Consider the following 15,877-nt stretch of genomic DNA (forward strand, 5'->3'; position numbering starts at 1 on the left):
AACAGATTGGATAGAACCAAACAAATTGAATGGATAGATTTAATTTTAAAAATGATTTCTTACAGTCAAGAAAAAAACTAGGAAAAACCTGATATTATCAAAATAACAGAAAAGATAAATTAAATCATTCACTATAGCACTATCTCCTCCTAACAACACAGGCAAAGCACAAAGAAACTACAAATAATACCACATATAGAAGGAACAGGCTTTACTGAAATTATCAAAGGAAGGGAACTTCCAGAATTTCAGGGTTAGAGGAGACCTTCAAGACCCTATAGGCCAACCCACACAGGAACTCAAATCCCCTCAAAAACGTAAGCAATAAGGAGTCATCCAGACTCTGCCTGAACATCTTCTATGAGGGTAAACACACACCTGCCCAAGGCCATTCCTATGAGGTGGTTCTTGACCACTTTTTGTGTGTGTCATGGATCCCTACTGACTGAACCTATGGACCCTTTCTCAGAATGTTTTTAAAAACACAGAATAACCAAGGAAATCAATTATACTGAAATATGGTTATCAAAATATTTCAAAAGGCAAGTTTTCAAGCTATAGATTAAGAATCCTTGACTACAGAGGAACTAAATCTAGCTTTTTAAAAATCTGCAAAGAAACGTCTACATTTTCCTACTTCTTCTTGACTGTCTTTTCTTCTAAAGGTAAGGGTTCCACCTGGAAGAGAGTCTACAAACAGGCTGGACAATCACACTGGGTCTCGGTGTCTTAGGGATTCTCTCTAGAGGAGGAGTTGGAGAAGATAACCATCCAAAGCCCTTCCAACTCTGCTATTTTGTGCCTCTCATTCCTAAATGTACACAGTCTGCTTTAAAACAAAAATAATCTCAGTATTCAAAAATCAACTTATAAAGCGTATAAAAGAAGGGTCAAAAATAAATTCTCATTTAAAAAAATCTGAGGATTCTTTTAAATAATGAGCTCCCCTGGTATATCTGAAATGTGCTTCAATTTACACAGAGCTATTTAGGAACAAATTACAGAAAGTGATCTATACTTTACTCTTACCCAAAAAATGAATATTAGACTTTAAATGGTCCTTAGCCAATAAAGATAATGAATTTAAGATACACTCAGTAAGACGAATGGGCAAGCAGATTTTGGTGATGTGTTCCAATTGAATAAAGAGCCATGAGAATACTTTTTAAACAGAATAAATTAGGAACATAAAAAATGAAATTAGAATGCATATTTTAAGTTCATTTTTAGCAATGTTTACTACATATAAGTGCAATCTAATAACAAACTGTAGATTCATTATACTTACCTTGGTAAAGTTAAATGAATAAACAGAATAACTAATGAACTCTTCTCAATTTCCCATTTTCTTACATTGAAGTAATGACTTCCATTCTCTATTGGAAAATAAATTGCATGGAAGAAGTATCCTATTGTCTCACACATCCTCTGGAGTTTGGGTGAATAGTCCTAATAGCAAAAACAAAAGCATGATTTATTAAAGTGTAGCTAAGGCTCAAGTAAGCTCCATACTATTAATGAGGTCTGGTAAAAAAAAGGCAAAAGATTTGGAGTCCTAAGACTCTGGGTTCTAACCCAACTTTGCCCTGACTACCTGTTTGATCTTGAGCTATCACTGCCCTGAGCCTCAGTAGTATCATCTGTAAAATGAGAGCTTCCAGCTCTAAATCCTACCATTCCACAAAATGGGTGTTATATGCATGAGTCATTTTGAGTCATTGCAACATCCATCAAAAAGGGAATAAAATAACATTTCCAAGATTAACTTAGTCTCAAAAATGATGACAATCTCAAATGTAAGAGATAAGTAGTATCAGTCCACCATACTTAATAACATTCTTCATCCAAGGAAGTAATATATAATATCATGGCAGATCCAAGGACAAAAACGTGTATTAATCTGTCGTCCCTGATATCCTCATGAAAAAACATGGAGAACAAACCTCTAATAATAATGTTGGCAGGTATCTAAGATAAAAGTTCTCAGCAGTTTTGTGAAGCATTCCCAGAATATTCTTAAATATATAAAAGAAAAGACAAAGGATAACAAAAGGAGACCAATTATATTGACATAAAGATGTATTTTTCCCCATCCAAGACCATCTGAAATCTATCCACATGCCCCCCGGAGTGGGTTCAGGGACCCCAGGCTAAGAACCCCTGCTCTAAGACTGTAAGTTGCACAGAGGTCTCATTGATAGAAGTTTATCATTGGGAATTCCCCACCCAGACAACTGGGGATGAGGGAGCAAGAATTGAGTTTTCCTCTGCCTGGGGAAGTTTTTAGGTTCAGGAGCTTCAGGGCTTCAGAGAATCTTCTCAGGATAATATCCTGTTCTCCCCCAGCCTTACAAAAAGTGGCAGAAGCTGATTCACCCCTACTAGAGAAGGACAGAATGAGAGCCAGGGAAGGAACTGGGACAGGTGGCAGACAGGGGGCTAGTGTGAGTGTCTTCAAGGGCTCTGAAAGAAATGGATGAATAAAAAGTTTATTAAAATACTTATTATGTATAAGATACGAAGCACCGGGGACCCAAAAAGAAAAGTAGAGATGATCTCTGTTCTTAAGGACCTCAAATTCTAATGGGGGACACCATACACAGAGGAGGGTCTGGCTACAATTTAGCTGAACTAAATTAACTAAAGAATTAATTAGATATGTATATATTATATATAAATGTATGAGTATATATGTATGTATATATGTGTGTATGTATATATATATACATACACATACATACATGAAAGTTATATAATTAACTAAATCACAGTTGTGTTCAGTCTTGTCTCCCCAGAAGTTGTCTTGGCCCAAGCCACTCTAGGACTAGATCTGTTACTACAGAACATAAACTGTCACCTGGATTAGAAGAGGTAGGGCTGTCTCTCTAAAAGGGAGGGTGTACAGATTTTATTTCAGTGGGTCCCCATTTTATACGACACTCACCCTCAAGAAAATGTCCATTTCGGGCTGTGTTTCATCCGTATTGATGAGGTAACATCTGACTGTGTTACTCCACAGAGAATGTGAGAACAGTGGAGTAACTTGTAACAGACTAGCTACAGCGGCATCCCAGTCATCTGGAAATAGACAAAATAGGATTATTTCATAGAACGACTGCCAGGCAATCTTTTCAATGATGTCCAACAAGACTGTGATTGGTTCTAAAGACAATGTTTTGTAAAGTGCTACTGACACTGAGGTAAAAGTCACAGGCACTGGAACGTCTGGAGGAATGATAACAACCAAACTCCTATTTATATATTTATATAGTGCGCCTGTTGGACAGAGAGCTTTCCTCACAACCACACTGTGCTTAGCGTAAGAGGAAGCTCATCTCAACGGTCCAGCGAGTCACTTTCCACGTCTCAGGTGATAGAAATTGGGCCACCCTGAGTAGCCACCTCAACACTTCATGCTTCTAGCTCCCATTCTGCAGGGACAGACTAAAGCTAGTGTGTCCAGACCTCTTGTTGGCCGTATTCTTGATGTTCTATTGCCCTGTTAATAAATTCAGGAGTAGAAACATGGTCCTTCCATATCTTAGAGAAAACATGCACTGGATTGTACCGCTCCAAGGGTTTATAAGTGGTTAGACTTCTGTGTGATTCCTGGGTAAGCCAGGTAGCATCACTCTGTTTCATGGCCATACCCTGCATCCCTAACTGGTCAGCCATACTGCAAAGACATGCTGCTATACAGGGGATCCCATGTAGACAGGGAAATGGGGATCCACAATCACTTTAGAAAAAAAAAATCAAACGCTCATGGATAAAAGTGCATTATAGGAACAGTCACTAATTAAGTTAGTTAGAAACATGGTGTATCTTACCTCGGTTAACATTTGCAAATGGTCCTTCTACATCTATAGAACTATGGGCAAACTCTGGTCCCCTGTGGGACTGTTGAAGCTGCATCATACTGCCTATAGAAGGCTCACTCCCCAAGGCTCCACCACGCCAGGAGTCACAGTGAGTTCCAGTAGCTTAAAAAAAAACCCCAGTTACAGAATGTTACTTAATAAGCCTGCTTAAAAAAATCTGACAATTTGGTTTTTTTTATTAACTTCCTAATTACTTATCAGACTCATTTTAAAAGTTCCTATTATTTGTACAGACTAATAAGGGAGACCATTATTACTGGATATCAAAACTACGTTAATTAGATCCATCTAAATGAGAACCAATTAGTATTTGAATACTGAGGTTAGTAGGTAGAAAAGCACATAATTGTATAACTATCTGTACACACTAAATAAAAACAAGGAGGCTGTAGGTACTGTGTGTCTCAGCAGCCTTCCTTGCCAAAGAAGACCGTGCCATCAGAGAAATAATGACATAAGTTGCACTTGACTTTGTTTTGAGTGAGGGAGGGCTGTGCAGTTCACTAGCCTCACTTCTCCTCCAGAGCCAGCTGAATCCAGTGACCAGATATTGATCAGGATGACTGGAGATGACCCAGGATGAGGCAGTCGGGGTTAAGTGACTTGCCCAAGGTCACACAGCTAGTGAGTGTCAAGTGTCTAAGGTGAGATTTGAACTCAGGTCTTCCTGACTCCTGCGTTGGTGCTCTATCCACTGCACCACCTAGCTGACCCCAGTGGCCAAGTAAACTTTGGGGAAAGAGATCAATCTGATTTTTTTTACCCCTATTTCATAATACTGAGAATTGGTACATTTTCCTCTTCTACATTTAAACCTATAGAAACCTACACCAAAAATTTCTGAATGTGCTCCAATTCTTCATATAAACCAGGAGCTTTTGCAAAGATAAAGGAGGCACTCCAAAAGTGATCCAGACATTTTATCAATTTCAAAAATGGCAATGACTTTCTGGTTTTTTAAAATATGGTTTAAAACTTAAATCTTTAAAAGATATGGTATCACTTCATTTCTACTGCATCAAAGAAATAAGATATGATATGTGATTTTCTAAATAACTGAAGTCATCCCTTTAAATGCCAAAACTTTAAAAAATTTTTATCCATTCCAGAAAGAAATATTTCAATCATATTTCAATATTCTTCTATCTTCTTAAGTAGAAGAAACTGAATATAACTTTAACTTTTATTAATGACTCAGGTTCATCATTATGAATATCAACTGTTATACTAAGCTGTTGCAAAGATGTCTTCCGTGTATGGCAATATAATGCTACACTAAATACACACACACTAATGTGCATTTCATCTTGCATCTTTTTTTTTATTTTATAGATTTTTAAAATTTCCTCTTGATACTGTCAGTACAACTGCTCTTGGCAATCATGCCCTGCTGGATTTGTGGGACAATAGGCTTGTAAGAACTGTATTTAAAGTAAGAGCTAAAAAACTCTGAATAAGGACCTAATGGGGCTCTTCTGGGAGTAAACCACATGAGCTTTAGGTCATGGACATTATCATGTATTTTTGCTTCCCAGAGCCACTCTCTCCTTTGAAAAACAAACAAACCACTTATTTGAAGGTTCTGGAAAAGAGGTCTTAGAAAAAGATCCCTGTGGCCATATGCTGACTTAGAAAATCACAAATTAACATGCTCTGTGCTGCACTGCATCTATATTTGTTCTGATAAACATTTGCCAATTACACCGTGATCTGGTTCCAGTTCCAGGAAGGGAATCTGACATCTCTGTTCTGGATACTTAGAGTTGCAATTAAAAGGAACTTTTCCATTGCATTATATTATGAAGATCTAGGTTATGGTTTTTAATATCATCTCTTCACTAATATCATAAATAGTGTTCAAACGTCTTTACCAGCGACATCTGTGCAACTGTCATCAGAATCGGACTCCTCAGGATCAAAGACCTGGATGCCTTGTGCCTGGAGTCTCTGAAGTTTGGTTTCCAGTTCTCGTTTGGCTCTTAATAAATCCTGGATTTCATTTTCCTTAGTTTCCCTAAAAATCTTTAAAAAGCAAAAATAATTTAATACATTTTTCATAACTAGAATGTTGACTGGTAAGCTAAGAATATTTCATAAAAATATGTTATATATGAAACCACTATTAATTTGACCTCAAAATCTTCTCTTTTGTAAACTGAATAACCTCAAGTCTTTTAGTTTTTTCTGAATGATCTTATTTAAAAGGCTCTCTATCATCTGTAAGATCAAACAGAAGATCCTGCTTGTCATTCAATGCCCCTCATAACTTAGCCCTGTCAACCCTTTCCAGTCTTCTTATACCATCCTTTCCCCCTCCATGCTCTGTGATCCAGTGACTCTGGTCTCACTGCTGTTCCTCACATAAGATACTCCCTCTACAGACTAAGCATTTTCAATGGTCAGTCCCCATACTTGGAATATTTTCCTGCCTAATTTCTACTTCCTTATTTCCTGGGCTTTCTTCAAGTCCCTGCTAAAATCTCATCTTCTACGAGAAACCTTTCCTGATCCCCATAAGGCTAGTGTCTTCCTTATGTTGCTTATTTCCAATTTATCCTGTATTTAACTCATTTGTACATAATTGCTTCCATGTTGTCTCCCCCATTAGATTAGAAGTGCTTTGAGAGCAGGACTACCTTTTGATTTTCTTTGTATCCCTAGTACTTAGCACAGTGCCTGGCACATAACAGGTCCCTTAAAAATGTTTACTGACTAAAACCCACCACTTAGCTCCTTGGATTTCTCAATGCTACCTGGGCAAATTCCTATACGGTGGAGAGTCTACACTGTAGACTGGAGAAGGCTGGACTAGATCACCTCAAAGATATCTTTCAACTCTGAGATTCTCTGAACTCAGAAACAGACTAGGGATTTTTGTTCTCATAAAAATGGCTTATTTATTCATTATACTGGAGCGTCCTCAGATGAGGACGTGGGAATGGACTAGGTTATCTTTAAAGCTCCTTCCATTTCAGACATAAGATGATGTATTAAACTGATTTTCGCAATGTCCTACGTATTTAATTCCTGTATTTATATAAAGGAAAACAATCAAAGGCATTTATTTACCTTGAATTGTCTTTTAACTTTATCTCTATCCTGTTCAAATGTTGCTGCTCTCTCCATAGCCTGATATTTAGCTTCTAAAGCACTTTCCTTTTCTCGAAGTATCTTCTGATAAGTTTTCTGAAGTGCCTAAAAAAAATGATGTTATAAATCTGACAGGTGGCATCACCATGAAACTCAGAGTTGCTTTCTTACATAACAAAATAAGAGTACACAGTTGTTTTAACCACACATATAAGAAGACAGCTTTCCAAACTGAAGATGTCTTATGTGAATTGCCCCAAGGAGAGATCTTGTGATCTTGAGGCAAACTGTTACTTTAATTCTTTTATAGAGTACTGGGTCAATTCTTTTGTTTTCCCATGCCTCACTTGCCCCATCTGTAAATGAGAATAAAAACACCCATTTCATTGACTGAGCTTGAAGAATGCTATAACAGGACTTTCATAAGACGCTTAAAGATAGAAGAGAAAGGAATGAAGCAATGTTAGGCAACAATCAGGGTTGGCAGCAGCAGAGTGAACTAGTCCATATAAACTCAGCAGCACCCTGACTAGTGAAATCGAGGCATGTTTTATCCAGTTCCCAGCTCACAGATTCAAGTCACCTTTGACTAACCTTTTGGCTTCCTCCCTTATTCTGGGCAGGGGTTGAATGCGTGAAGTCAGAATTTGAAAATCCCAAGCATATCTCAAACATGTGATCACTGAACTGTACTATAGGTAGGCAAGTCACTGCTAATTAGCATGTCCCTCTAACTTACTGCCAGAAAGTAACCGATAAATCCTGGCTAAGATCAATACATATATATATTATACATAATATGTAGCATCCATATTACACAGAAATATCATATAATAAAAACCTATCTGAAGGCTTCTTTTCTGTGAAACAGTCAATAACATTTACTGAGTTATTCTTTCTGAGTACTGAGTAAAACATGAGTGAAGGCATTAAGATATAACAGAGTGTTGTATCTTATATGTGTGCTGGGGATGGCGAGTTGCTGTAGAATTAAGAGGGAATATAACACACATAGATGTGGGCCCTGTGAGATAATGCTGACTTCTGACAGGGAGTGCTGGTGTTTATCCTTTGTTCTTGAAGAGGACCAGTGACATCAGGAGGATGATGTCTTGACTTGCAAGTGAACTGGATTTAAGTGAAAAGTCATCAGCCTCACTCAGGGTGGGACCAGATCATGGAAGACCTTGAAGGCAGAGTGAAGGAATATGAATTTTATTTAGTTTACGCAATCTTATCCATTTTGTATCCAGCCAGGAACCAGGTAGAGAATAAAATCAAAAAAGGGTAAAAATTGTTATCACAATATCCATGTGCATCCAGATGTATATGCTTTATTAACTGGGAAGTCTCCAGACTCATATTGAAAGTATCTTATCTTAGGCTACACATCTGTCTAAACCATACCTGTTTTCCAGATGTACTGTTTATGAAGGAAAGGTCCTTTGGAATTGGTTTCATGTAGATTCGAAAGAGTTAAATTAAAAAAAAAGTTTTAGTACTCACAGGGGTATACCTTCAGAAACCTAGAAAGTTGGGTTATCTATGATGCATTGCCTGCAGGTTCTAGATAGCCAAAGTTTTGTGGTGCTGCTTTAGGTACTAAAATCCTAGGATCTAGGACAACAGATCTAGATGTCAAAGGGACCTCAGAGGTGAATTAGTAGTTATTTTACAGTTGAGGAAACTTGCCCAAGGGCACACAGATATTAAAGGTCAGAGAGGGGATCTGAACCGGTCTTTTGGTTCCAGAGCCAATGTTCCTTCTATTGTACCATGCCATTACTACTTGCGTAACCTTAGGCTCGTTATTTCACCTCACTGGGCCTCAGTTGCTTAATCTGCAAAATGACGGGGTGGCCTAGATGAGATCTCCACAATATATATGTATGTATGCTCTATAGTATTTATATGTAATTGTTATATTGCATAATATATGTATATATAAAACACACACACACACACACACACACACACACACACAGGATGTCCTAAAAGTCTTGGCATTATTTTAAGCTACGATTGTTTACAACTGCACTATGACTTTTGGGACCCCCTGTGTTTTGTAATTACTTATGTGTGTAGCATATTGTTTCTCCTGCTAGCATGTAAGCTCTCTTACAATAGGAACTGTTTCAATTTTGTCTTTTGTATCACGAGCACTAAATGCATTAAATGTGTGCTGACTCGTTAGAGGATCTTGATAAGAAAAATCTTTGTGGGACCAAACACAGGTACACACAGATGTGGGTGGACCCATATATAACAGAGAGCGCCTGGTATTCTCCCTAAATAGATTATACTAGAAGTCGTTTTATACCTTGCCTGAACTTTGCTAATGAAGAAAAAGCGAGGTGGAATGCTCAGGCAGAAAAAGCACTCAGTTTGAATTCAATCTGGGAATTCTGATCCTGGCCCTGTGTGACCTTGAGGATGTCACTCCACTCTTGCCAATTCGGGTTTCCTCGTTTGTAAAATAAGAGAGTTGGCTCATCATCTCCAGGAACTCTTTTAGCTCTAAGTTTATGATGATGAAGAAAACTGGGTATTCCAAGAGACTGAAAAGTCAAGAAAGAATTGGGAATGGTTAGCCTAGAGATAAAAGTATGCTGGAGTATTCATGTAGCAGAGGCATCAGGCCTGTTTTGTTTGGCCCAGCAAGGCAGAATGGATACATACTGCAGAGACAAATTGCGGCTTCATGTTAGGGAAAACTTTCTAACAATTAATTGTCCACAAGTGGAAAGGGCTGCTGCCTCTGCGGGTGGTGGGTCCTCCCTCCTTGGAGATCTTTAGGTAGAGACTGGACAATCACTAGCCAGGTATGTTGAAGTAGGTGACGGTCTGTCCTTTCAAGTACTGGTTGGACCAGGTGGCTGGCGAGGACCCTTCCAGTGCTCAAACTGTGGCTCTGTGATCTCTCCAGGGTCTTACTCTAGTATTTGGAGATACGTCTAGAAATCACGATCACCATTTCAGGTCTCTTGTTGGTTAATGCCTCAACGGAACACATAAGGCCAACACAGATTCCACAAACATCCTACTCTGCTGGCCTACTCAGGCATGGGGTAAACCGAAGGAATGAAAGAGTAAAGATGGAGAAGACATAGAGGATGCCTTGCCAAAGGCCAGAGTACAACTTCTGGTTGGTCTTATCAAGTGATAATACTTTCAAGTAGAGGAAGGAATGGCCTAAGGACCAGCCTCATCTATCACCACGCTAGCCAGCCACAGAGGGATGAATTTTCAAAAAAGATCTTCTAATACAGGGGTATTCAAACTTTTCCAGTTTATACTCCTTAGATTTCAGAAAACTCATCTGGACTACAGGATCTATTTCTATAGAAAATAATATGTACAAATGCACATAAGAAATAAAATTAAGTCATTTCAATGGGCAGTTAGGTGGTGTAGTGGATAACATGCTGGGCCTAGAGTCAGAAGACACATCTTCATGAGTTCAAATCTGGTTTCTGATACTTACTAGCTGTGTAACCCTGCTGGCCTCAGTTTCCTCACCCTGAGAAGGAAATGGCATGTTACTTCTGAATCTTTGTCAAGAAAACCCCAGAAAGGATCAGGACGATCACTAACCAACTACTTCAATAAGGTAACAGTTTTTTTCACCCAGATATTTCCAGGCACAATACCTCAGATTGGGAAGCCCTGCTAGAATAGGTCAGAGAGGGGTCCCAGTATGCATTGGAGGAAAACACCTCCACATACAGGAAAGTACTCTTTTTAGCACTGCTGAAGCGGCAAGAATGAATGAAAACTCCTACCAAAGGTGACTTGGAGGATTAGCTGAGGCAGTGGAGAAGATGCAGACTAATAGAGAATGGGGTACAGGGGAAAGAGAACTGACAGCTCATTCAGAGGACCTGGCTTAACATCTTGCCCCTGCCACCGATCACCTGCGGAGCCTCGGGCAACTTCACCTGCCCCAGCCTCAGTTCCCTTATCTGTAAAATGACTGGATGGATTCCAACTCTAGATCTGGGATCCCATGAGCCTGTCGGAGCCTCAGTTTCCTCCTCAGTAAAATGAGGCCACTGGGCTGGACAGCTCTCTTAGCCTGAGGGCTACGGTTCTCTCCGGGCCTCGGCTACCTCCCCTGCGGCCGCCGCTCACCTGCAGCTCCGCCCGCAGCCGCTTGTTCTCCGTGTCCAGCTTGGCCTCCCGGCGGCCCATGGCCAGCAGCTCCTGGTTCTTGCTGACCCGGAAGATCTCGTACTCCTTCTTCAGCCGCTCGCACTCGGCCGCCGCGTACTCTAGCTCGGGCACCGACGAGCCCGTGGACTTGAAGCTGGCCCCGAGCAGCCCCGCGCCGCGCGCCCCGGCCCCGGCCCCGGCCCCCGCCGCCCCGGCCCCGGCGGCCCGGCGGAACGAGCCGCGCAGCAGGCGGGCCTTGGGCTTCACCTCCACCGGGATCTCGCAAGCTTCGCCCCCGCCGCCCCCGTACGTGTCCTCGATCACCTCCCCACCCGCGGGGCTCACCAGGGACGAGGCGGTTCCCATGGCGCCCCGGCCCGGCCCGGGCCCCGGCCCCACCCCTGGGCCGTCCTCGGGGGCGTGGACTGGAGGCCGGGGCGCCCGCTGGCCAGCCCCACTGCCCGTGCGGCTGCTGGGGGCATCGGGGGGCCTGGGCTGCCCTCCAGCCCTCCCTCCTCCATATCTCCTTCTCTGGCCTCCTCTATGTCTCCTCTTCCACGTCTCCTCCAGACCTCTCTGCCTCCCTCCTCCTCCATTCCCTCATCCCCCATGTCCGCTTCTCCATCATCCTCGATGTCTCCTCCTCTCTGCCTTCCTCCTCTTCCATCCCTTCTTCACGTCTCTTCATTTCCTTCTCCATGTCTCCTCCTCCTGCTTTCTCCTTTTATCTCTCCTCTGGCCACTTAGGAGGCACCTCCCGGCCTAGGGCTGGGCATGGCTGCTGCATCCCAAGGCCTAGAGATGAGGGTCTTCCTTCCCATGTCTCCTGCCCAGAGCACAGCTGTAAGCCAGCCCCGCTGGACTGGGTACAAACAGAAGGGTGAGAAACCAGACAAGTTTATGGATGGATTTTTGTAAAAAAAAAATAAAATCAGAAAACAAAAAACCCAGCATGTGATGTGATATATATGTCTATGTCTGTGTATACATATACACATTGCCTCTAAAATCTAAGTGCAGTTTTTAAGCATTAAAGCTTAAATGTATACAAATATTTAATGCATATATGTTGTTGTTCAGTCACGTCTGACTTTACATGAACCCACTTGGGGTTTTCTTGGCAGATACTGGAGTGATTTGCCATTTCCTTCTCCAGTGATTTGACATTTCCTTCTCCATTTTACAGATGAGGAAACTGAGGCCAACAGGGTTAAGTGATTGGCCCAAGGTCCCACAGCTGATAAGTGTCTGAGGCCACATTTGAACTCAGGAAGATGACTCTTCCTGATTCCAGGCCACAGGCTCTATAAACCATGGCACCATCTTCCTGCCTTAGGATAAGGAGAAGACAAAGATAAGAATTTCCAAATAAGGAAAAGAGTCAGGAATAGTTAGAAATCTCTAAGATTATTTATGTAGGTAAAGTAATAAAAATCTCTACTTTAGATATATTTGAGAAATTTATAACTAATGGAGAATTTAATTATGTCATTCTTCTACTCAAAAATAGACAGTGGCTTCCCATCACTTATTGGAACAAATCCAAACTCCTCAGTTCAGAGCTTGGTTAAGAGCGGCCTCCCTCAATCTTTCACCATCAAGGCATCATCTCTTCCTCTCCAACAGGCTGCATGCATTCTAGCCAATCTGATCTCATTACTTCTTTTGCCACAATAATGAGTTTATTCCCATCTTTGTGATGACTAATGTTATTCTACCTTCCTTGAAATGTAATCTCCCTTCTCACCATTCATCCAAATCCTAATTTTCCTTCAAGACCCAGCTCAGAACTCCCTTCTTCCAAGAAACATTTCCCAGCTTACACGATGAGGTTCTTTCTCTTGAAATTTAACCACTTGTCACACACTTCCACATTTAATGAGTCTACATCCCATCACACACTTCCACATTTAATGAGTCTGCATCCCATCAGACTTGTCCTATTTCCCATATAATTTATTGCTTAGGTGTCCCCTCAAGACACTTAAAATGTGATTGCTATCCCTACCACTATTTATATTTAATAGATACCAATATTATATATGTATATATATACATGTATATATATATGTATATATATATATGTATATACTTTCAGTTCCTGAGACAAATTTTTACATTCCATTAGTAGAAATAAAAGCAAAATATTTGGTTATCAAATTGTATCCATCAGTCATTTTAAGGGATTCAGAGAGCAGTTTTTATTTTCCTAACCTTCTGACCAACTCAGTGCCAATACTTGGAGGCTATCCAAGTGAAAATGTAAAATACATTTGCCAAGCAGTGATATAATAAAAGCACAGATACTAGAATTGTAAGGAACCTTAGAGGTCATCCAGTGTTTGAACTTGCCCTATGACATCCTGTCAAGTGGCCATCCAGCCTTCATTTGAACTCTATCTCTGGATGGACCTCACCTTCTTCCCCTTTTTGAAAATAAGCCAGCATTTGCCCACTCAATCCTGCAGCACCTCTCGGTGCTTTCTCAAAGGTTACCAGCAATTGAGCAAGTATATATTCAAAGGTTTTCTATACTCTGGGAAATTATTTGTCTAGGCCAAGAGCTTGAATTCATTTTTGACTAGCTAGGTGTTTTCCCACTATCTCTTCACTTATCTTGGGTTTCAACTCCTCATAATAATTTTTGTCCTATCTTTTTTAGTCAGGATGATCCTCTTAGACAAAAACAAAATAGGAGCTAAGTACTACTTCTTTCTTTCTGTTATCTGATTCCTTTATATCATCTACCTTGTGCACCAGGCCTTTCTCTTCCTTGTTCTTATTCAAAACATAACCTAAAAAGCCCCTTCAATTAAATTGGAATATATGATATTGTCATTCAAAGATGAAATATTCTGCATAAAGTTTCATTAGTTATGAGCCACCACCAGGGAAGCTGAATTGAGTTTCCAAGGAAGGTCACCATGATCAAATGATAACGTAACATTTACAGAGAGCTTCAAATTTTCCAAAGCACTTTTGCCCCCCACCCCCAGATATACACACAAATTAGGCCGTGTGACCCTGGCAAAGTCACTTAACTGCTACCTATCTCAGTTTCCTCATCTGTAAAATGAGGTGGAGAAGGGAAGGGCAAACCACTCCCTTATCTTTGCCAAGAAAAGCCCAGACAGGATCACAAAGAGTTGCATACGACTGAACAGTAACAACCACCATCGCAGAACTGTTGCCAAGATTATAAAGGATAATGTCTATAGGATGTTTTCCAAGCCTTAAAATGCTTTATATTGTTGTTTAGTTATTTCAGTTGTGTCTGACTCTTTGGATTTTCTTGGCAAAGATGCTGGAGTGGCTTGCCATTTCCTTCCCCAGCTCATTTTACAGATGAGGAACTGAGACAAATAGGGTTAAGTGACTTGCCTAGGGTCACACAGCTAAAAAAAGTATCTGAGGTCAAATATGAACTGAGATCTTCCTGACTCTAGGCCCAGTACTCTATCCATAGCACCACCTACCTGCCTCAGAACCGTACTTTATTAAGATCTATTTGACAGTTGAATAGATCATAGACAGGAGATGAGTTTATGCCAGTTAAAAGACTTGGAGACCAGCTAGCAGGCTATGGTAGTCGTCCAGATATGATGTGATAAAAGTCCTGTGCCAGGATAGTGTAAGATGAATTTTCTGGATACTTGTGGTGATGTGCTGACCCCCCCTCCCCAAAAGGACTTTGTGCTTTGATTTGATGCAGAGAATTGTGGGTGGCTCAGTGGCCCTCCCTTGATTTGTGACAGTAGCAGAAGGATGGGTGTGGAGACCTGGCTGCTTTTTCTGTTGCGTTTTCTTTCCTGAGTAGACAATTGGATATTAGTATTAAGGTGGAATTGACCAGTTTAGAAGGTGACTTTGTCCTGGTGCAGTGATTGTAGTTGGCTGGTGACAAGGGAAGCTTCTGTACTGGAGAAGATGGCCTTTGACATTTTGTCAGTAGATGTACTGGGGGATTGTTTGGACAAGGCAGAATTGAGGTGAAATAAAAGCCTAGTCAGAGATCCTACAAGTTGTTGATGCTTAAGTATTCGTATCAGACTCCAAAAAGATTATAACTGTAGGTTTGAGGCAAGTTTCTGGATCTTGTTTTAAGTGTGTGTGAATGCTCTGTGTTCAGCATTCCTTTTGTGTTTAGGAAATATATACTTGTCTCGTACATGATTCATATTATACATTAAGTAACTTTTAAAATGTTCCTTTAAAAAAACCTGTAAGCATAAAACTTAAACTAAGCTTTAAACAGTTTTTTTTCCTTTGGGATACAGTTGTGGTGCTTTAAGAAAGTCAGAGTGTGAGGAATTATATTATAGAAGGTCCCTAGGAATGAAATCTGTTTGGATTACATGCCTGGGTCCAAAGCAGAGGGGCTCCTTGGTGGAAAAGGGAGTGGGTATGGGCTCAGGGTTTTTCGTTAGACTACAACCCTGTAATCCCTGAAGTTCCTCCTAGCTCCCAAATGCCATGACAGTGAAGATGCAGCATGATATTCTGAGGGAAGGACAAGAGGTGACAGGTGCCAGTCCAATCAAGCCACTACTACCACCTTGATCATCAAATCTCCTCAGACCCTGTTAGAGACAGCCTAAGACTCTGAAACCCAGTGGTCTTGGAATAGTAATACTTTCCCTCTCCCACCCCCAACACAAACCCTGTTATAGGCTGCCCACCCCCAGCTTATAAGAGGAGCAACCTTTGTGGAGGATGACCCTTCATTACTGTCACCATCAGCACTCACTGTCAGT

At 40.8% G+C, this 15,877-nt stretch overlaps 1 protein-coding gene across 3 annotated transcripts in view; it reads right to left on the reverse strand.

The window, feature by feature from the left end:
- Positions 1–11,504, reverse strand: part of NPHP3 (nephrocystin 3) — a 50,394-nt gene extending 38,890 nt beyond the window's left edge. For all 3 annotated transcript variants that reach the window (XR_011976607.1, XM_072651333.1, XM_072651332.1), the window contains exons 1-6: positions 11,103–11,504; positions 6,951–7,076; positions 5,753–5,903; positions 3,831–3,983; positions 2,945–3,078; positions 1,289–1,449 (exon numbers count right to left, since the gene is read on the reverse strand). Coding sequence is in view for 2 of the 3 variants with exons in the window: in XM_072651333.1 (XP_072507434.1) it covers positions 1,289–1,449; positions 2,945–3,078; positions 3,831–3,983; positions 5,753–5,903; positions 6,951–7,076; positions 11,103–11,489 (1,112 nt within the window). In the remaining variant the exon portion in view is untranslated. The remainder of the gene's footprint in view (positions 1–1,288; positions 1,450–2,944; positions 3,079–3,830; positions 3,984–5,752; positions 5,904–6,950; positions 7,077–11,102) is intronic.
- Positions 11,505–15,877: the final 4,373 nt, after the last annotated feature.

The sequence above is a fragment of the Notamacropus eugenii genome, chromosome 3 (genome assembly GCF_028372415.1).
Source record: "Notamacropus eugenii isolate mMacEug1 chromosome 3, mMacEug1.pri_v2, whole genome shotgun sequence".
Taxonomy (NCBI): Eukaryota; Metazoa; Chordata; class Mammalia; order Diprotodontia; family Macropodidae; genus Notamacropus; species Notamacropus eugenii.